Source organism: Mytilus edulis, chromosome 3 (genome assembly GCF_963676685.1).
Source record: "Mytilus edulis chromosome 3, xbMytEdul2.2, whole genome shotgun sequence".
Lineage (NCBI taxonomy): Eukaryota > Metazoa > Mollusca > Bivalvia > Mytilida > Mytilidae > Mytilus > Mytilus edulis.
In genome coordinates this window covers 55658871-55681029 of record NC_092346.1, presented here as the reverse complement: position 1 = coordinate 55681029, position 22159 = coordinate 55658871, and the positions used below count along the sequence as shown (strand labels likewise).

General features: G+C 33.4%; 1 protein-coding gene across 1 annotated transcript; it reads right to left on the bottom strand.

Annotated features, from left to right (window-relative positions):
- Positions 1 to 5389: 5389 nt before the first annotated feature.
- Positions 5390 to 21831, bottom strand: LOC139515329 (nuclear pore complex protein DDB_G0274915-like). The gene is made up of 9 exons (XM_071304895.1): positions 21584 to 21831; positions 13353 to 13488; positions 12455 to 12616; positions 10642 to 10796; positions 10348 to 10509; positions 9087 to 9127; positions 8432 to 8560; positions 7695 to 8099; positions 5390 to 5965 (listed from the first exon to the last, which is right to left on the bottom strand). The coding sequence occupies exons 1-9, from the start codon at positions 21829 to 21831 to the stop codon at positions 5739 to 5741; spliced, it is 1665 nt and encodes a 554-aa protein (XP_071160996.1). The 3' UTR covers positions 5390 to 5738.
- Between the last annotated feature and the right edge of the window lie 328 nt (positions 21832 to 22159).

Sequence of the window (22159 nt, the reverse complement as noted above, 5' to 3'; positions counted from 1 at the left end):
GAAGTTGTTTTTTAAACCTTCTCTAAAGTACAAGGTAAATTTTATCATCGGTATAAGAAAAAAATTCGTAAATATAACTTAACATGCAGACATCTTATACGTTCAGGTATTTCACATTCAATCTTTTATGGTAATATTCTTTACAAAGCACAAAAATGTCAGTATTCACATCAAAAGCTTACAACACCTTTAAACAGACTTATTAAGAAGGTATATATTTACGATACTGTTGTCAGGTCATTAAAAATTGCATATTTTGGCTTTAATATTGATTCACTTATAGGGTCTTTGCATCGGAACTTTGAAAGTTGTTGGCATGACACAGGTTATGTTTTTATCATATATTTTATGATAGTATGATATTAAACACTAACGGGAGGGATTGTGCCTGATATTTATATGATGAAGACATAATCTTTCAATCAGTTTAATTGAGGTCTGGAGCTGGCATGTCAGTTAACTGCAAGTAGTCTGTTGTTATTTATGTATTATTATCATTTTCATTTTTTTTTACATAAATAAGGCCGTTAGTTTTCTCGTTTGAATGTTTTACATTGTCTTATCGGGGCCTTTTACAACTGGCTATGCGGTATGGGCTTGCTTATTGTTGAAGGCAGTACGGTGACCTATAGTTGTTAATGTCTGTGTCATTTTGGTCTTTTGTGGATAGTTGTCTCATTGGCAATCATACCACATCTTCTTTTTTATATTTTATTTATTTTCTTTTGTCACATCTTCTGACATCGGACTCGGACTTCTCTTGAACTGAATTTTAATGTGCGTATTGTTATGCGTTTACTTTTCTACATTGGCTAAAGGTATAGGGGGAGGGTTGAGATCTCATAGACATGTTTAACCACGCCGGAATTTTGCGCCTGTCCCAAGTCAGGAGCCTCTGGCCTTTGTTAGTCTTGTATGATTTTTAATTTTAGTTTCTTGTGTATAATTCGGAGTTAAATATGACGTCCATTATCACTGTGCTAGTATACATTTTAAGGGCCGGCCGAGGGACGCCTCCGGGTGTGGGAGTTTCTAGGACCTTCGGCTGTTGTCTGCTCTATTGTCTGCTCTATTGTCGGGTTGTTGTCGCTTTGACACATTCCCCATTTCCTTTCTCAATTTTATCTGATCATATATTCTTTATGAAGTTATTTTGTTAACCTTCTCTAAAGTACATGGTGTCTTTATATATTATATATATGTATTGCTTTGTTTCATTAAAAAAAATGGCCAACGTAGATACAAATATCTTGCCTTGGGAAGGGATAAATCCTACTTTGTAAAGGATCAACCTGATTCAAACAAAAAACTCTCTGAAACTGACATTATCAATATGCTTGATTTCTTGATTGACAACATATGTGTTACGTTTGGAGGACGCATTTTTTAACAGACTGTCGGCATACCAATGGGAACTAATTGTGTCCCTCTCCTTGCCGACTTGTTTCTTTATAGTTATGAGGCTGACTTCATACAGGAACTTCTTAGGTCGAAAGATAAGAAGTAATCCACATCTTTTAACTCTTCTTTTCACTATAAAGATGATGTTCTTTCACTAAATAATTCAAAATTTGGTGACTATTTTGAACGCATCTATCCCATCGAACTAGAGATAAATGATACAACAGATACAGTTAAGTCGTCCTCATATCTTGACTTACATCTAGAAATTGATTATGACGGTTGGTTGCAAACAAAACTTTACGACAAAAGAGATGATTTCAGCTTTCCAATTGTGAACTTTTCATTTTAAAGTAGCAACATTCCAGCAGCACATATATACGGGGTATATACCTCCCAATTTATAGGATATTCCCGTGCTTGTATTTCCTATCATGATTTTCTTGATAAAGAGTTGCTGCTCATAAGGTAGCTATTAAAGCAAGAGTTCCAAATGGTGAAGTTGAAATCATCCCTTCGTAAAAGAAAAGAGGGACGAAAGATACCAAAGGGACAGTCAAACTCATAAATCTAAAACAAACTGACAACGCCATGGCTAAAAATGAAAAAGACAAACAGAAAAACAATAGTACACATGACACAACATAGAAAACTAAAGAATAAACAACACGAACCCCACCAAAAACTAGGGGTGATCTCAGGTGCTCCGGAAGGGTAAGCAGATCCTGCTCCACATGTGGCACCCGTCGTGTTGCTTATGTGATTACAAATCCGGTAAATAGTCTAATTCGGTAGGTCACATTCATGAAAGGGAAGGGGATTGTAGTTACGACGTAAGGAACATATCCGATATCATTTGTGAAACGGTTATTCCATAACGGTCAACCAACTCGTGATGGCGTCCGTAAAATTTATGAAGGGATGATTTCAACTTCACCATTTGGAACTCTTGGTTTAATAGCTTCCTTGTGAGCAGTAACCCTCTATCAAGAAAATCATGATAGGAAACGCAAGCACGGGAATATCGTATCAATTGGGAGATATATACCCCGTATGCAGGTGCTGCTGGAATGTTGCTACTTAAAAATGGAAAGTTCACAATTGGAAAGCTGAAATCATCTCTTTTGTCGTAAAGTTTTGTTTTCAACCGACCATTCGTAAATTTTACGGACGCCATCACGAGTTGTTTGACCGTTATGGAATAACCGTTTCACAGATGATATCGAATATGTTCCTTACGTCGTAACTACAATCCCCTTCCCTTTCATGAATGTGACCTACCGAATTAGACTATGAACCGGATAACACGAGCAATACGACGGGTGCCACATGTGGAGCAGGATCGGCTTACCCTTCCGAATCACCTGAGATCACCCCTAGGTTTTGGTGGAGTTCGTGTTGCTTATTCTTTAGTTTTCTATGTTGTGTCATGTGTACTATTGTTTGTCTGTTTGTCTGTTTCATTTTTAGCCATGGCGTTGTCAGTTTATTTTTTCGATTTATGAGTTTGACTGTCTCTCTGGTATCTTTCATCCCTCTTTTACTTATGAAGTTGATGTATGAAATCTACTATCAGGTGCAGAGGTCGATGTTCTAGTTTAGAACGAAATAATCCCTTTCTGTAACTGCGAGCACCAATGATCGAGATAATAAAGTTTGGGTTGAAATCTTAAACATCTAGGTTTACCCAGAAACAAGTAAAGAATTTCGAAAGCATTGTCACATATTTTTTTTGTTAACTTTTTGTGTTTATTTTGTTATTTAGATAATTTGATATTTATGGTAGATCTTTGATAGTCTCATGTTCTGATATTTGTAGGACTCTAAAGTGCGATGGTCACGCAAAAGTGCGATGGTCTACGCTAAAGTACGATGGTGTCTCACGCTATTTAAAGTTCGAAGGTATATCACGCTAAAGTGCGATGGAACAATAGGGTACTGTTTAAGAACTAAAACATTTAAGTACATAGATGTTAAAAACAAGTCTTTTTGCAAAAGCTAGTATGCTAAGGCATAACATATGATGTTATCAGCTTTATAATTTACCGTTAGGCTTAATTGTATCTAAATTAAGAGGTTTGACCAAGTAATAAAGGTAAATAATGTAATATTTTAAACTTTAATTTTAGGGCGAGAAACGGCGGTGTTCGCCAAGCTTTACCCTTTTTCGTAGCGAGAACAAATACATGTTAGGATTTCCTACAATGAAGAAACAAATGTTTTCGTCCACAATTTATAATTTACCCTTGAAAAATCGTACTTTTATTTAACCGATGCTACTTTTCAATAAAAGTGACAATATTTTAACGGGTACCGCAAAGTAAACTGCAACACAAATAATGATTTTAATGTACTCGTTCGCTTCCCACTATAGCAAGATTCATGATATTGATGCGAATACTATTTTGTATCTAAATAGTAAAATGGTTGACTACAGGATACAAGTCCTTTTTTTCAAGCATAAAACAAATACATTTGCTTCAGACGACAAATCACGGTTAGGTTTTGATTAATTAAGTCATTGAATACTGGTTAATTTAACAATTTTTAATCGATATTTGTTATTCATCTTACAGAGCGTTCATTTTTAGTTTGTATAAACGAATGTAAATCAACGCCATAATCCAACTACGTTTCTTACGTCTATACTTTCGCGGACCATCAGACTTAAGCGTATGGAGGCATCGAACTTTAGCGTATACTATCGCACTTTAGCGTGACCATCACACTTTAGCGTGACCATCGCACTTTAGTGTCCCCATTGCACTTTAGAGTCCTACATATTAACTACTTGTTTTTATACGCATTTTCGGGGAATGATTGAAAGCTCGTTATTTTCACATGTATGATGTAGCTTCAAATGCACAATAATTACACCCCAGTTCTATTTTTATACTTCATAGTTTCTTTTTTTTAAACACGTGTAAATTTAATAGATCTATTGTTACCACAGGCTGTGACAAGCGGGATTTCTGAAAACCCCTGCTTCTACATCCCGCAAACAAAGTCCATTGTTATTCGTAACAATAGAAATTGATCATTCTTTTTTTAAATAGCATGAACCTATGTAATTACTAAAAGTGTTTACTACAATTGCTTCAAGATAAAAAAAAAAAAAAACATTTTAGGAAATTCCTTCAGCGAATAAAAATAAAACTAAGCATCTATTTTGAATACAAAAATATAAAAAAAAATCCTTTAATTACTCCTTTGCTGAAAGTAATATTTGTTATCCCAGTCATCTGTTTCTATTTAAAAAAAAAGGGGGGGAATTATAACTCTCGGACACCCCCTCTCGTTATCCAGTGACAGATACAGGGTTGGGATTCCGCGGGTTGGACCCGATTTAAAAGATCAATATATTTGACTGATTGGAACCCCATCCCCTTTCTGTTGAGTTGGGAACCCCAGCTGGATCAGCCCCTCTCCCCAAAAGAGAGAGTTACGAGGTATTAAATCTGTATCTTTGTATGCTGAACGTGTCTGGTATTCTATTGCAGAAACACATCCCTTTGTAGGTCCGAATATGAATGTTTATTTATTCTCGAGAAGAGGGGGGCTTTTTTTCTATAAAACCGTTAGATAAAAAATATAGTCATGATTACCTTTATTAAACTGATACAGGTAAGTACTTTGGGTTATAATATTGTCTTTATATTTAGTCTCTTCTACCAAATCGAACGCTTGCCAAAAATGTCGTCCGTGTCATACCTTTCCATATTGACAACTGCATACAAGGAGCATGACGTATTTTTTTGTTTGTAATATCAATACGCGATACAATCAACCTTGACCTGCTGCTCCATATTAACCCAAGGATTTAATTGGAATATGCAAAACAACATTGACATTGGTAAAATAAACTCACTTGTCAAAGTTTGAACGAAGATAACCAAAAAATGTTACTAGTGGGATTTCGTGTAATAAAAAAATATCCTATAAATCATGGTTAGGTATTGTCAACAAAATATATGCTATCGGTTTTTTTTTTCATTTAATAATCAATGTTAACAATATAGAGTTTAGAATGGGGTATAAGTTAGTTAAACACTTTGGGATACGCCGACGGGATTTCTTATCCAGACACACCTTTCCTCGCGGTATAACTATTACTTACTGATTTATCGACCATCATTTATTGAATGAATTATTGACCACGCCGAACGTATTTTCTCAAAGAGCCAACTAAAGTTCAATCTTAATAGTCCTGATTTCGGCTACCCTTCAGTGTTTAGTTTTACATGATAAAAAACAAAAAACGTTTTCAAAGCCCAAAATATATTTGGTTTTAGAAAGAACATTCTACAGTTATAATCGAAACTAATTCTGAAATTATTTCATTTTTCAGAATTTATGTCAAAACTGTCGTTTGACGAATTCATAGCTTTGAGTTGATTTTTCTTATTGATCACCTTATATCCCAATATTCCACCAACTGCTCCCAATGCAAACAGTAAAATAGAAAAAAATATTGTAAATAAAATCACTGGTTCTGATTCAAAGCAGATATGTCCTGAGGTCTTCTTGTGTACATTGGACGTTTTACCCAGTTTTACAGAATCACCTATAAATATGAAAAAGCTGTTAACATTTAATGACATATTTGAACACATGAAGTAGGCCTAGCCTTGTGTGTTAAACAAGCTATATCTCTTTTTACCTTTTCCCAACTTATTATTTAAGCATGGATTTGTGTAATTAACTTAGGAATGCATATTCATCACTGAAGAGACATGTATTGTCGAAATGCGCATCTGGTGCAAGAAAATTGGTACCGTTAATTTTATTCAGTAATACTAGTTATCTCACAAACTAGGTATACTACATACCAGTTTGTTAACTTGAACCTTACGTTGTCTGACATATTTTAACCTTTCGTTTTAAGATTGCCTGTCTTTTTTTCATGGTATTACAGCGTGTAAATTCTTATATTACAGCCACTTATATATGCATCTTATTTTCGTTTTAAGATTGCCTGTCTTTTTTTCATGGTATTACAGCGTGTAAATTCTTATATTACAGCCACTTATATATGCATCTTAAAGCCAGCATTTCTTACAAAACGTAGGGAATTATATTTTAGATTGATATATGCATATTAAACCAGCATTTCTTATAAAACGCAGGGAATTATATTTTAGATTGATATATGCATCTTAAACCAGCATTTCTTATAAAACGCCGGGAATTATATTTTAGATTGATATATGCATCTTAAAGCCAGCATTTCTTACAAAACGCAGGGAATTATATTTTAGATTGATAAATGCATCTTAAACCAGCATTTCTTACAAAACGCAGGGAATTATATTTTAAATTGATATATGCATATTAAACCAGCATTTCTTACAAAACGCAGGGAATTATATTTTAGATTGATATATGCATATTAAACCAGCATTTCTTACAAAACGCAGGGAATTATATTTTAGATTGATATATGCATATTAAACCAGCATTTCTTACAAAACGCAGGGAATTATATTTTAGATTGATATATGCATCTTAAAGCCAGCATTTCTTACAAAACGCAGGGAATTATATTTTAGATTGATATATGCATCTTAAACCAGCATTTCTTACAAAACGCAGGGAATTATATTTTAGATTGATATATGCATAGTAAACCAGCATTTCTTACAAAACGCAGGGCTAACTGTACACTCAAGTATCCCGCGTCATAGAGATGTATCTTTAGAAAAGTACTTGTTCGGTCTAGTACCTCGGCAAACTGGCACATGTAGTTATTGTATTTAACATTTAACGTCCAAAATCAGATTGGACGTTATTTTGTATTTTTACATCATACAGTTAAACACACAGCTTAAAAGGGCGTTTGAATTAAGTATACATGGAAGGCCTGAAATAGTCCAATAACAACATTTACAAAAAAAATAATGTCAATGATATGACTCAATGTGTACTAATACATCCTGCATAACCAATTAACATTCAAAGATAGGCGAAAGATACCAAGGTGACATTCAAACACAAGACCTAAGATAGTGGTTAACGCCTATAATTACTTTTAACAACGACAATTATAATTGGCGAAAATCTTCATTATTATTTAAAATCATTAGAATGACGATGGCTGTTTTGTTCCAAATGAACAAACAACATTACAGATAAAACAAAGTTTAGGCAAAACGAAGTCCTGAACAGAATGAAACAATCATTGTCTCGGAATGAATTGCATAAGTCCTCCGACTACATTAAAGCAACAGTAGTTTATCGGTGTTCAAAAGTTATTAATCTATTGAGGGAACAACCCCCCAAAACTATTAACTTACCATTTTGCGATGTATTCATTGTTGACGCTGTTTGTATGGATGATGAAGTTGCTTTTATAACTTTTGAATATAAATTTACGACTGTCGCAATCTGTTTTATTATATTTGTTGATCTCATATGTGATGTTGTTTTTTGTGTTGTTGTCTGTGCATACTTTCTACTCTTTGTAGGTGTCGACGATTTCGGAGTTAGCGTAGTCGTACTTTGTTGAGTGTTTGTGGAGGTCGTTTTCATGATTAAGGTGGTGGTTGGCATGGTTGTGGATTTCGTTGCAATAGTTTTGGTCGTTGTTGGCCTGGTCCCCGGCCTGGTCGTAGTGGTTGATATCGTCGATGGTATGTTCGTGGTCTTAGTAGTTGTCATTTGCGTGGTTGTCATAGGAGTAGTTGTGGGTATATCTGAAACTGAGCGTACAAAATACTATTGTATTTGTGTTTTATGGGTCATTGTACAGTTCTTAAACGATATATTCTCTTAATGGGAATTAGAAAACTAAAGAATAATTTTCTAAGACAGTTCCTGCATCATTAATTTATTTATTTTTTCATTTAATTCGTTTGTTGTTTAGAGATTTTTACGATAGTCACAGATTTTTGATAGTCTGTGTTAAATTCTATTCGAAAAGATTGATTATTTTGATTAGTTTTTAAAACAAGCTATAACTGCAGTTAGACTTTACTTTGTACTTGTAGTCTTTATCTTTTACTATTTTTATTTTTATTGAAATACTCATTACCTGCAATGCATACTTGTCCAATCAATCTCATCTTCTTCGGACAAACACATTCTACTTTTAATGATGACCCAATTCTTGAACACGATTGATTTTTATTACACGGATTTGGATTGCAAGGATCTGTTGCATCTGAATCAAGAGAAAGGAAATCATTATAAAAGAACCTACAAATAGCATTGCACTTCTGATATCCAAAAGAACATGGAATAATATATGATATCCGTTACGTATCATTTTAAACACATATAACTGTTATAATAAAATGCCAAGAATTTTAAAATATGGAAATTTAAAAAAAAAAGTCATTTTAGTCTTGCTTTAAACTACATATTAGCCATATATTACCAACCTAGTAGTCAGCACTTCAGTGTTGACATGAATTATCAGTAATAAAGTCATATTACGAATTTAAACTGTTAACAAAACTTTGATTTGTTTTCGAAATATAAACCCAGGAATAGATTACCCGAACTTAATCTAAATTTTGAGTCCTCAGCGATCTTGAACATTATAACTTGTTTTATTCGAGCGTCACTGATGAGTCTTTCGTAGACGAAATGAGCGTCTGACGTACAGAATATTAATATTATGGGTTTAATTCAAAATGGCTTTAAGTCTATGAGACAATTTAAAAAAAATCATTAGTGATACTTACCCCAAGCTATCAGTGTTATGCATCTCATGTCACTTGTATGTCTAAAGTTTAAAAAAAAAGGAGAATAGTATGCAATGTGTCAAAACATTTTTACGTAAACGGCAGATGGAAATTGTCCAATTGAAAATGTGACGCGTGTTCAAAAGACGGTTACGTTTAAACATGAAAATTGTCCTTTATTGGTTAACAATAGGCATATGAAGCTAAATTAGTGCACAATTATAATACATACAAGTTGATAAGGAATTTTTATTTAAAATCAATCCTTATTCAAATATCCTTGATATCGAATAATTACTATCTTTGTTTTATCTTATGTCAGATGAAATTTGTTCATATGTTACCACTGCCGTTGTATGTGCACATGATGTCTATTTTTACCATGTCTGCTTCACTTAGACGCAACAAGCCACTGATTTCTTTCTAACGATTTGATTTCATAATAGATGGGTCACTGTTGTGTGATTGGATAGAAAATGGGACCAGGGATCTTCATGGATGAATAAAGCACGTGTTCGACTTGTTAAACTGTTTTCTTTGTAACTGGATTATTAATTTATTTATTTAATCTAAATTATCATAATCATTTGCTGAAACTTAGTTGATTACTTCGACAAATGGATCGTCTATCCTCAGATAGTATTCTCCTGTCTGGTTTGTTGATCTACCTGTACAAGCTCAGGTACAAGTGATTAGCGATCTTAATCCGGATATCCCTCAGGCGTTAGAACTGTATTGGATTAATTTATAACATAAAAAAGCCTAAGGGTTATGTAATTACATGCATTTGATTATAATTGATAAAAAATGGCGTCGGACTACAAAAAACGATGGTTTTGAAAGATGGCGGAAGACAATTTAACGATGGCGCAAGACAGTTTAACGATGGCGCGAGTCATTTGACGATGGCGCAAGACATTTGAACGATGGCGAGGCGCCATCGTTAAACAGGCCATGGAGATCCCTGTGGGACAACTATTTAAACGTTTCCAAAATGAAACTAATTTAAGCAACAATAAGTCAACATACGACCGTCAGACACTGACATGACAAAAAAGCAGCATAACATAACAATAAACATAAAAAAAAACAAAAATGACAGACATCAACTAAGGACAACCGCTGGATTACAGGCTCTTAATATTGAACAGGCACATATAGTATATGCCATTAATAATTACGAAGTCTTATAAGTTAATAGCAATCACTAGTCTGTGCGATCGGTCTTATATGATTCATAAGTGCATTTTTGAAATTTTACCCTGTGCTATCTTCAGCCATTCCACATACAATGTGATTCCCTTGGTCGTTTACTGTCGGTGTCCATGACATTTCCCAGAAAACGACTCCGGCTCTGTTTGGAAGGTTTGTCGGACCTTTTAAAACCATTCCTGCAGGCCTGGTTAGACTAAGTTTGGTCACGCTGCAAAAAAGTTTAAAAGGTATAATAAAGACAATAATATGCATACAAGACGAATAGTCGCTTACTTGAAAATCCTTCCCAACTATACGTTATATTTTCATTAATGAATAACCATTTTTGATTTTGTCTTACGTTTCATTTTTATCTGCCAAGTTTGCAGCATAAATCTTCTGTGTAAATGAATTCCCAGCAGAAATGCTGATTTTTGTTCCCGCAGGAGGAGTAGGCGAGACAAATTCTGGTTTCCAATCACATGGTGAACTTTTCCCCACCAGATGAATGAGAAACTGAAAAAGAAAAATAACATCACATGATTATATGAAAAAAGTACAGTACAATAATTCAGCGAATGTAGAAACGGTTACAGTAGGAGATGCTGGAAGTTAAAAATTAAAGTAAACTATATATAATGTTTTACTTATCTAAAAGAAATTGTATCTAAATTTAAGGTAAACAATTCAGAAAAATTTCACAAAAAAAAACAAAACCTCAAAATAGAACATTTATTTTTAAAGTAAGAAGAACTTATTTCACATCAGATTAAAAGAGAACTGTCAGGACAAGAACTTTCGGAAGACAATGTGAAGAAATATTACGTTTAACTTTCACTTGAAAACTATAGACAATGCAGTGTAATTGTCGCATTGCTTCTCTGTTCATTATTTAAATGCTGATTCTCAAATTTTTGTATGAAAAAAGCCACAGAACAAGTATTCAGAGAAACAGTTACAAGGTTGATGGTTAAAGTTTTAAAAAAGTTAATTATTGAATATGATTATTTATTTAAAGAAAGTATTCAATTGTATCTTAATTTATTACAATAAATTTTCGAAAATCTTACAAAAGAATAAAAACCTTATCTGTTGAAAATAGAAGGCTTTTTTCAGTAATAAGAACTTTTTAACACCAGATTAATTGAGAACTCTAGGACGACTAATTTCGGAAGCCTATTTGAAGGAATTGTATTTGTTTAACATTCGCTAGACAAAAATCTAGACACTGCAGTTTATATTATTGTTGCATTTATTATCTATAAATGTGAATGTGGATCCTAACAAAATTGTCAAATTTCCGTTTTTCTTTGTGTTGTTTAAATTATTAGTACATAAGTTACGAGATGTAGAAAAAAATCAATAAATGTGTTTGGTTAAATCATTCATGAAAGTGAAATAGTGAAATAAAAATTCGCAGTTCGGTTCAGTTTTGTAAAAATAAGCAAAGACAAATCGCTAATGAATAATTCGACCCCATTAAATCCGTATAAATGTGAACTGCAATTGAACCTTTTAGTTAGAGATAAAAACTAGGCGTGTTCAGCTGTTCAAATGAAAAGAATGCCATCATTTGAAGTGAAACAAGGGTAAATCATTTAGTTAACTGATTCGATCAACAAAAAACATTTTTTATACAGATAAGAGTGATTATTGAAACATTGTTTTAATCTATACGATGAAATCAAGCCGAAAAATCCAATTCCACGAGCTCGTTATCTATTTATATGTACAGTATGTGTATGTTTATATCGGATGGTGTAATCGTCATCAGTCTTGGAAGCTCACCTTGATGGTTAACTAGATGGCGTCAGGACTTAAATACACACAAAATGATGATACATATTTTCGAGTTAAAGCATCATGAACTGTTTATTTAAGACTATCTTGATTTGGATAAACGTTTCAGTATGTAATTAGTCGAATAAGAGAATTTGAGATAAATTAGTGAGCATGAAATTTTCATGTATTGCCGCTTTAAACAATGATTTATAAATTATATATATAAGTTTCAAAAGATGCTTCTGTACATCTGTTAAGATGCTCTTTGAAAACAACTATGATGCGTAAGTGATATACCCAAAATGGTTTCAAAAAGTTTTAATGTACTTCAAAATAATCAACTTCCATTGTGTTGTCGTATCTATTGTAGAAGTTTGATGTTTTAGTTTTACCTGTAATGGAACTGTTGACAAAGGTGTTGTCTCATTAAATTGTTCATTGCCAACGTGTATCGTTTTCGTAGGAAAGTCTTCAATCGTGAGTGCCACAGCATACCAACCGTTATTTGTGTAGTTACTTCCAGTAGAAGTGTTGAACTTTAACGTGCAAGTTTCCTGAATTTGAAAACACAAAACTGTATTTACATAATAATATTCAAATGAGTAAAGGTATATAGTAATGAACACATCTAGTTTGCTCTCTACCTAGACTTATGTCATCCCTATTCACATTGTAGACTCAGGATATAGGTTTGGGTGAAATTTCGTTGTCCAAGAATTCTATAAAGTATTATTTCCAAATTGATAAACTTGGACTTTTTAAAACATAAATCCTGGTGCAGAAAAATCATATCTTAATTTTCTGATCCACATATTTCAATATATTTATGAAAACACGTATCAATAAAGATATGTAACCAGTAATTAAACTTTATTGTTCAATTTGAACATAATTACAAAATGAACAAAGTATTTATCTGCATTCCTTTCAGTTTCGCAAAAAAAAATGACGATCGTATCACCAGGTTTGTACTTACATGAACAGCATGACCTTTTCCACTAATAGATCAGGATATGCTTACCTTTACAGAGCACTTGATATAGCTTTTATATTTTGTGGGATTCCCGCGTTCACGTTTTAGTTTTCTATTATGTGTTTTGTGTACTGTTGTTTGTCTGTTGGTCTTTATTAGCCATGGCGTTATCAGTTTATTTTCGACTTAATGAGATAAAATGTCCATTTGTTATCATTCGCCTCTCTTTTAAAACCATGTTTTATAAAAACAACAATTCCACTTTGCAATCATTATATCAATGTAAAGAAGATCAAAGCATTCAGATGTAAACTAACCTCGTCTAGACTAGCAGACGGCATGGCATGACACACACTATCACATTCTCTACCAACGGCCCATCTACATTTAACCAGATCACCATCGGGATCATACATTGGTAGTTTCAGCTCATGGTAACAAGAAAATTGTAATCTACAAATAAGAATTAATAAAAATCGAATAAGTATAATAAACATGTTTTAAATATTTCTGTCGGTAATGCATTTCGTAATTTTTGGCACAAGCTGATACATTATATCTTTGTTTTGTATTTATTTAATTGTTGAATTAAACCTCCTCGTCTTTATATATAAACTCATCATAGATACCAGAACTAAATTTTGTATGTACGCAAATTTTTGTATATAAAAAAGTTAAAAAAGCCAAATAAAGTATGAAGTTGAAGAGCATTGAGGACCAAAATTCTTAAAAGTTTTGCCAAATTCAGCTAAGGTAATCTATGCCTGAGGTATAAAAGCCTTAGTATTTAAAAAAATTCAATATTTTGTAAACAGTTAACTTATATCCCCTTCCCTTTCATGAATTTGACATACCGAATTAGACTATTTACCGGATTTGTAATCACATAAGCAACACGACGGGTGCCGCATGTGGAGCAGGATCTGCTTACCCTTCCGGAGCACCTGAGATCACCCCTAGTTTTTGGTGGGGTTCGTGTTGTTTATTCTTTAGTTTTCTATGTTGTGTCATGTGTACTATTGTTTTTCTGTTTGTCTTTTTCATTTTTAGCCATGGCGTTGTCAGTTTGTTTTAGATTTATGAGTTTGACTGTCCCTTTGGTATCTTTCGTCCCTCTTTTATAAGGCCGTGTTCACATTGACCTAAATTCGGTGTTGTGTTAGTGTAACTCACACGTAAACTAAACACAATTGCGTTCCCATTGATAAAACTCAATGTTTACATGTAGTTTAAATCATGTTTTATCTACACACAGTCGATAGTCAATGTAGGCCTTGTGTAGGTTAAGTGTACACAAAACTAGGCATTTAGGACATTAGTTTTACCGTGTATATATTTAAGGAGGAAACTATTTTTGAGTAAAATTGATATTTTTGATAATTATTAGTATAGTTCTTTACAGAAATTGTTGTCTAAATTTTACAGATTTTTTTTGTTAAAAACAAATTCGCGTACTTTATTAACCCCTGATTAAGACTCAAAGCAGCATCATTGCCGAACCCATAAGGCAGGAACCAATTGATTTTCGGGAAGGGGGGCTATTATAGTTGAGTATAAAACATAAAGGCATGGGGGGGGGGGGCTATTATAGTTGAGTATAAAACATAAAGGCATGGGGGGGGGGGCTATTATAGTTGAGTATAAAACATAAAGGCATGGGGGTGGGGCTTATATAGTTGAGTATAAAACATAAAGGCAAGGGGGTGGGGGTGAGCTATGGATTTTGTTTTGGAAACAAAAAATGTTTCCAGTTTTTGGCCCTGAAAAAAAATTTGTTTGTTTCACCCTCAGCTGCCACTATATATATATAATGCTAAAATTGATTTCGACTTGTCACCAAAATTTGTCCTGGAAAAATCAATAGCCCACGCCCCTCTACCCCCCCCCCTTTTCCCTCCCTAAAAAATGAAGTAAATAGTTGCTGCCTAATTCATTTGAAAAGGTCTTCCCGAATCGACTTGACGTACATAGAAATATTTGCCACTGGTCTTTACTCAAACAACGATTCACGCATAAATGCATGACTAAAAAAAGTGTGGGGTAAATGATATGTTTGTCTAGTATCTCAAATCCGTTAAATAACACTTAAAATAAATTAAAAAAAACGTGACCCTATTCTTTTACCAAATACTCCTTGGAGAAGAAATACCATTTGAAACAAACAGAAAAGATAAAAATTTAGAGATCCCTAATAACTCAATCCTTTTTTTCGGCTGTAAGCACGCTGCTGCAGCTAACGTTTTCTACTGCGTAATCGAGACATCTCTAGTATATTCAAACTACTGCAAATTATAAAAATGGCTTTCATAAAGTAGTAACCACTTAACTTAAAAAGGGGGAGGGTTATTTTTTTTTTTATCTGAGTAAGATTTTTTTTTCGCGCGTACGTTTTTATTCCTTTTTTTTTTCGATGCTGGTGATCAAATACATTTTTTTTCAATATTTAACACTATAATGTATGGGGAAACTCTTTGATTCAGAATATTTCTTTTATCATCTGTATGATCATTTTTTTTTTTATCAAATTGGGGATCGGAATATTTCCATTCCCACCCCATCCACCCTTTTGAAGTCAAATGGTTGTTCCCTTACCGCTAGAAAAATTGTTCCAAAATTTTGAATTCAGTTCTACGTAATGAACATTTAAATGACACATAGTTTACAAGTGAGAACAAATCTTATGTACAGGTAGCTAAACAATGTGTATAGATGTGAACAAATGTAATGTGAAACCAGTGCACACTTCACTAAACTAATTGTAAACATGTTTACTCTACACGGCGTTTGGTGTGAACACGGCCTAAATGTAACCATATCAATGATAATTCATGTCAGCACAGAAAATGCTGGCTACTGGGCTGGTGATACCCTCGGGGAAATAAATCTCCACCAGCAGAGGCATGGACCCAGTGCTTGTAAATAATAAACTCATCATAGATATATGCTAGTATGCCAAATATTATTGTCGAAACAAAACAGTGTGCCCATGTGTTGCCAGCGCTCACTGTAAATTTCAACCTTGTATTTTATATATTTTTGTCTCCGCAATGTTTGGTCGAATTCCTGTAGTACTGAGGGAACATAACACTTTGCAAAGTTGCTGTGTCCGACGCACTTTTCTATATATATCTGTATCAAGAACGTGCTAACCTAACAATTTGAAAAACAACGAAGGATAGGTATTTTATGTAAATTGATATAACCTATTTTAAAAAACGTTTACACCCGCTGAATTTTTTACACTTGTCCTAAGTCGACAACCTGATGTTCAGTCGTTGTAGTTTATTGATGTGATTCATAAGTGTTTTTTGTTTCTGGTTTTTTATATATAAAACCGTTGGTTTTCTTGTTTAAATGGTTTGAATTCGTCATGTTGTTTCCTTTATGATTTGATGTTCAGTGTGAACCAAGGCTCCGTGTTGAAGACTGTAACTTGACCTATAATGGTGTACTTTTACAAATTGTGACTTGGATAACCAGTTGTCTCATTGGCACTCATACCACATCTTCTTGTATCTATGACTTAAAGAAACATGAAATCACAGTCAAATTCATTTCCGACCAGCTATGGGTTTCACTTATCATACTAAACTTCAAAGTAGTGTAATTGGGTTTATCGAGAAATAAAGATACAATAATATAGATTGATTGTTTGAGTTATTGGTAATTTTTTTTGTGAGATAGATGAACTTTTGTATTTTTTGTGGAGAATTTACTGACATAAAAGTTGCGTAGTGTTTTCGGATAAATCCTCCTACAGTGAAGCTTAAACATATGTGCCCCAGTGCTAAACTTGTATATTTGGTAATCACTTTGCATCTGCGGAGCATCATTTGAGTCTACCAGACACTATACTACCTCAGAGAAAGTCCTAAATTGACTTTGTTATCAACAGTTGCTTCAGCATTGAAGACTTATTGGTGTCCTTTCTGTTTTTGTCTGTTCTATGGTCGGATTGTTGTCTCTTTGACACATTCCACATTTCCATTCTCAATTTTACTTCAGAGTTGAGTGCAGGACAACACTTTCAAAATTCATCTACTCTCTATTATAGTATTATACGTGCGTATGAAGAGGTTGACTTGTAGTTATCGGACTGGAATTTGTAGAGTTTATATCGTCTCTCAATCTGAGATCTATTGTTGTTTGAAGGCTCCATCCATTTGGATTACCAAAATCTAAATTCATCCACATCGCTCCAGTATAACTGAAAATAAATAATTGCAAGTGATTACTCTTCATTCGATCACCCCTTTGAAGTATCATAGTACTACATAATGTTATTCGCATCCGTCTTTAATGTATTTGTAGTGGGTTCTTTTACTAATATAATTCAAAAGAGGAAAAGTAGAATTCTAACATCAAATTGTTCAATATAGAATTGCGGGCATTTAAGTTGAATTGTAACTAATATAACTGTTCAGTTATTATAAAACTATGTTAACTATGTTATGCATAGTTATTATCTAAAATTGATATGCCAAAACAAGAAGACTATTTAATATGACAGTTCTTGTCCATTCGTTTTGATGCGTTTTGTTATTTGATTTTCCTCAAAGTTCAGTATTTTTGTGATTTTACTTTTTTTAAACTAAAATTTTATTTTTTTTATAAGCAAATTGAGAAGTGACCGCCTCTTGAGATTTTTTTTAATTTCATTAATGAAAACACATGTTTCTGTTCGCATTTCTTTTAATGGCAACACGGATAGAGCAATATCTGCTTACACGTTCAGAGCACTTCATATCATTGCTGGTTTTTTCTTGTGGTTGCATTAATATTGTCCAGTCTTTAATTCATGTATTTGTTTTTCCCCTTTTTTATCATGGTTTTATCGCTCTCTCTTCGACTTTTCACTGTTTAACTGTCACTTTAATATCTTTCGCCTCTATCTTAGCTGAAATTATTTTGTTTGAGAAAATAAAACAAATATAGAGATCGAGCTGTGTTTAAATATAAAACTAATTTAAAGTATCCACCTTTAACATTATTGCGAATAGTCAATCAAAAGTACAAAGGCAAATCCATTCTTAAATTCATCTTGAAATATTTTAAAGGGTGCATTTATTAGCTACGAGATGTACAATAAAAATGTTATAGTGAAATAATAATTCGCTTTTGAGGCAACCAGTTTGTCCCATTGATGTGAGGAATATCGCTGATAAATTATTCATTTGCAAGTGAATAATTCGACCTCTATGAATCCATATCCATGTGAACTTTAATTTGACTTCTTAGCTAGAGATGGGTTATGCATTATTCAATAAATAAAAGGAAAAGAATGTCAACATTGAAGGTGTAACAAGGATGAACCATTTGATTATCTGATTCGATCCACACAAAATAAAATAAATCATTCTCATACGAGTAAAAACGATGACAAACATATTTAGGTTCGTGTTGTTTATTCTTTAGTTTTCTATGTTGTGTCATGTGTACTATTGTTTTTCTGTTTGTCTTTTTCATTTTTAGCCATGGCGTTGTCAGTTTGTTTTAGATTTATGAGTTTGACTGTCCCTTTGGTATCTTTCGTCCCTCTTTTAACGTACAATATGAAATTAAACAGACCTGGAAAATCCAATTGCACGTGGTCGCTACATTTTTTATAACAGTGTGTCACTGTTTTGATGTGCTGTACTGTTATCTTTGAAGGAAAATGTTCGTTGTTGATCTGCGGTTTGCTAGTGGTGTAGACTATAATATTATTTGTCTGTGCGTCTCTCTGCTATGAGTGTTCTTGCGTTTGTACTATATTTCTGTCATGTAGTGTTTTCATTGTTGTTTGGCTAACCATAAAACCAGGTTCTACTCGCCCTACTTTTTTTAATATATTTTGGCGTTTGTTCATGTTGCACTTCCGTGTACTTGTTCTTCCTTTGTTTTCCTTTTATAGTTGATGTGTTTCCCTCGGTTTTAGTTTGTTATCTGGATTTGTTTCTCGTCATCGATGTTTTGAATTTCGAACAGTGTTATTCTTCTGTTGTCTTTATTTATATTTATGTTTATATTAAGTTATATGCTGTAAGCAGTCTTCAAAGGACATCTCGATGGTTGATTTGACTACGTCTAGACAAAAATACACACGAAACGTTTGATTCAAGTAAAGCAGCATCTGCTTACCCTTCCGGAGAACCAGATATCACCCCCAGTTTTTGGTGGGGTTCGTGTTGCTTGGTCGTTTGTTTTCAAGAAAATGTCATGTGTACTATTATTTATATGTTTGTCTTTTTCGTTTTTAGCCATGACTTTGTCAGTTTATTTATCTATGAGTTTGACTGTCCTTCTTGTATCGTTTGCCCCTCTTTTAACGACCATGCATTGTTAATTGTTTATTTGAGATTTTTAGTGAGTTGGCTATGTTGTTCATCAAATATGAGGCTTTGACTCAAATTGATGCAAATAAATTTGAAAGCTTATGCCCTTTCAATGTTTGAAAAATCTGCTGCAAATCAGCAGAATAGCAAAATAATAAAATTTAATGATCTAATAATTAAATTGATTTATTGCATTAAAAATACACTTAGTTGTTTATTGTGTTTCAAGTGTACGTCAGTCCATTATTTACGTTTTGCCATTTACATAATTACAACCATTATTTAAACATACGAAAGAATATGCTTTGAAGCGCCTCGTGGACTTTGGTCATATATAAGCACGTGCTCCCGCTAAAGGAGTAGGTCCGGTAAGACCCCTTTTTGGCCCCAAAATATAACAGTTTTACAAAATTGTTAAAATGTAAACTTTTAGTTATTTATTGGACAGTTCAATGCTTCTGCTACATAAATATGGGCTGTTTTTGACAACACAATGCACATATATCGGGTTGTAGCACCATTAAGTCATGCTAAATTACTGAAATCTTCAAAATTCTATCATTTTAGTTAAATTTTAGACGGTTTCCTTGTAAAACGAAAGTGGCCGCATTCGTGTTCATCCTTAATATTGAAATGTAAGTTGTATTTTATGATAATACATAACATATATAAAGGTTGTGGATGAACACGGATGCGGCCACTTTCATTTTTGACAAAAACCATCTGAAAAGTGACGTTTTTTGGCATATTTGAGAGATTTTTCATATTTGGGCTTGAATCGGATCGTTTTAATGACTAAATCAGTTAAAATCTTTCACTTATACTAATTAAATCAAGTGAAATAGACACTTAAGTCTTTAAAAAGTGGTCAAAATCTTTCGTCAGATGAAACTGAAATTTGAGGCCAAAATGAGTCCTTACCGGACCTACTCCTTTTCATTCCACGAGTATTTTTCAAGATTGCACAACCCACCCTCCCTCCCTTTAACAAACAAAATTGCTGCTGTTTTTAGTTTATTTTTCAGATAACATGGTAAACAGATCCAAATGTATTGAATGTTCCAATTAGATTGTCATGTATCATCAAAAGTGTCAGACGTTTTAATATTCATCGGTAGATCAATGAAACCTGAATATTCAAGGAATTAGCAGGAATAATAAAAAAGAGTGTCTATCGTCATGGCATTCCGTTCAAAATGGAAAGTGCGTTGGATGTCATCATCAACATGATTCAACTGGCAGTGATTTATTCAAATATCGTTCATTAAGCTGTTATGGATCTGCCCAGCAGCTAGAAATTGTTATGCATTTACTGTTGGTTTTCCTTCAGTGACCAATTGTCATCAAGTTTTAACTTATTGGCCAGTTTGTTGATGTTGGTTGTTTGTTGGTTTGTATTGTTGAATATTGTTGAATAAATGCCATGACAAATAATCAGCCAAATTTCAAATTTAATTGTTTGTTTGTTGTTTATATTGTTCTTGCGAAAGATGGAACATAACACATCTGCAGTTGTATATGCATTGCGCACATTGAATATGCAATAATAAAAAAAAATCACCAAGAACAATTCAAAGAATCGTTTTTCTTCGAAAATTTGGTCAACCGGAACGAAATGCTGATTCCATATGTAAGTCATCATTACATTCTTAAATTCCGGAAATCATATTTAGGTCTGAAGGGGATTACATAAAAAAAAATCGGGACACGTTCAATTTTCATAAAATACTCATAGTCCAATTATCCATAAGTTTTCATGCAGACAGTGTACATGGTGTAAGTACAAGCTTCACGTCATACTTTTTATATTAATACCAAGAAGTGTTCAATTCAAGTTTATGTTGTTAGGGAGAATAAGTTATAGTAGTTGTATGACAGTTTATTTTATCTTACCATTTGGAAACTAGCAAAATGATATTCTCTTTCAGCATATCACTTTTCACGGTACCGTCTTGAGCTCTATCGATTGACTAAATTCGCATGTGAATGTAGTCTTTCTTAGTCAGTTTATCCAACCACTTTTAGCTGCACCTGTTCATGATTCTGACGTTAAGTTGTTTTCTCACTTGAATTGTACCTTCATTGGGTATGGTTTAGTAGTTTGCTAAATGAATTTTCTTGCTTATATTAAACATATCAATCTCGAATTCATTAACAACTTTTTGTTTATATTTTTTTATTTTTTATGTTTAATTAAATTGATTAACTTTACATCTATTGTTTTTCATACTCACCTTACTGTAAAAGGTCCATTTCCAATGAATGTCTCCTGAAAACGGTTTTCTCCTTGTTCCCATTTTTCATCATCACTACCTACTTCACTGGCACCAGTACAATAATAGAACAAAGTACCTACTGGCTTACTTGGAATGCTACAACCTTTAACACATTTCCAGGTTTTATCACCCACAAATATTTTGTTTACAAACTGTCCGATCTTACTATAAGAACATCCGGGTCCGTTTCCGAAAGTCCATCCCATTCTAAATGTGAACTCAATCTACAATATGTATAGTACAACTTTGATAGGAAAATTAATTTTTCAATAAATAAATTCTGCATTGGGTGGAGGTATAGGGGAGGGTTGAGATCTCAAAAAACATGTTTAACCCCGCCGCAATTTTGCGCCTGTCCCAAGTCAGGAGCCTTTGGTCTTTGTTAGTCTGGTATGATTTTTTATTTTAGTTTCTTGTGTATAATTCAGAGTTTAGAATGACGTCCATTATCACTGAACTAGTATGCATATTTGTTTAGGGACCAGCTGAAGGACGCCTCCGGGTGCGGGAGTTTCTCATTACACTGAAGACCTA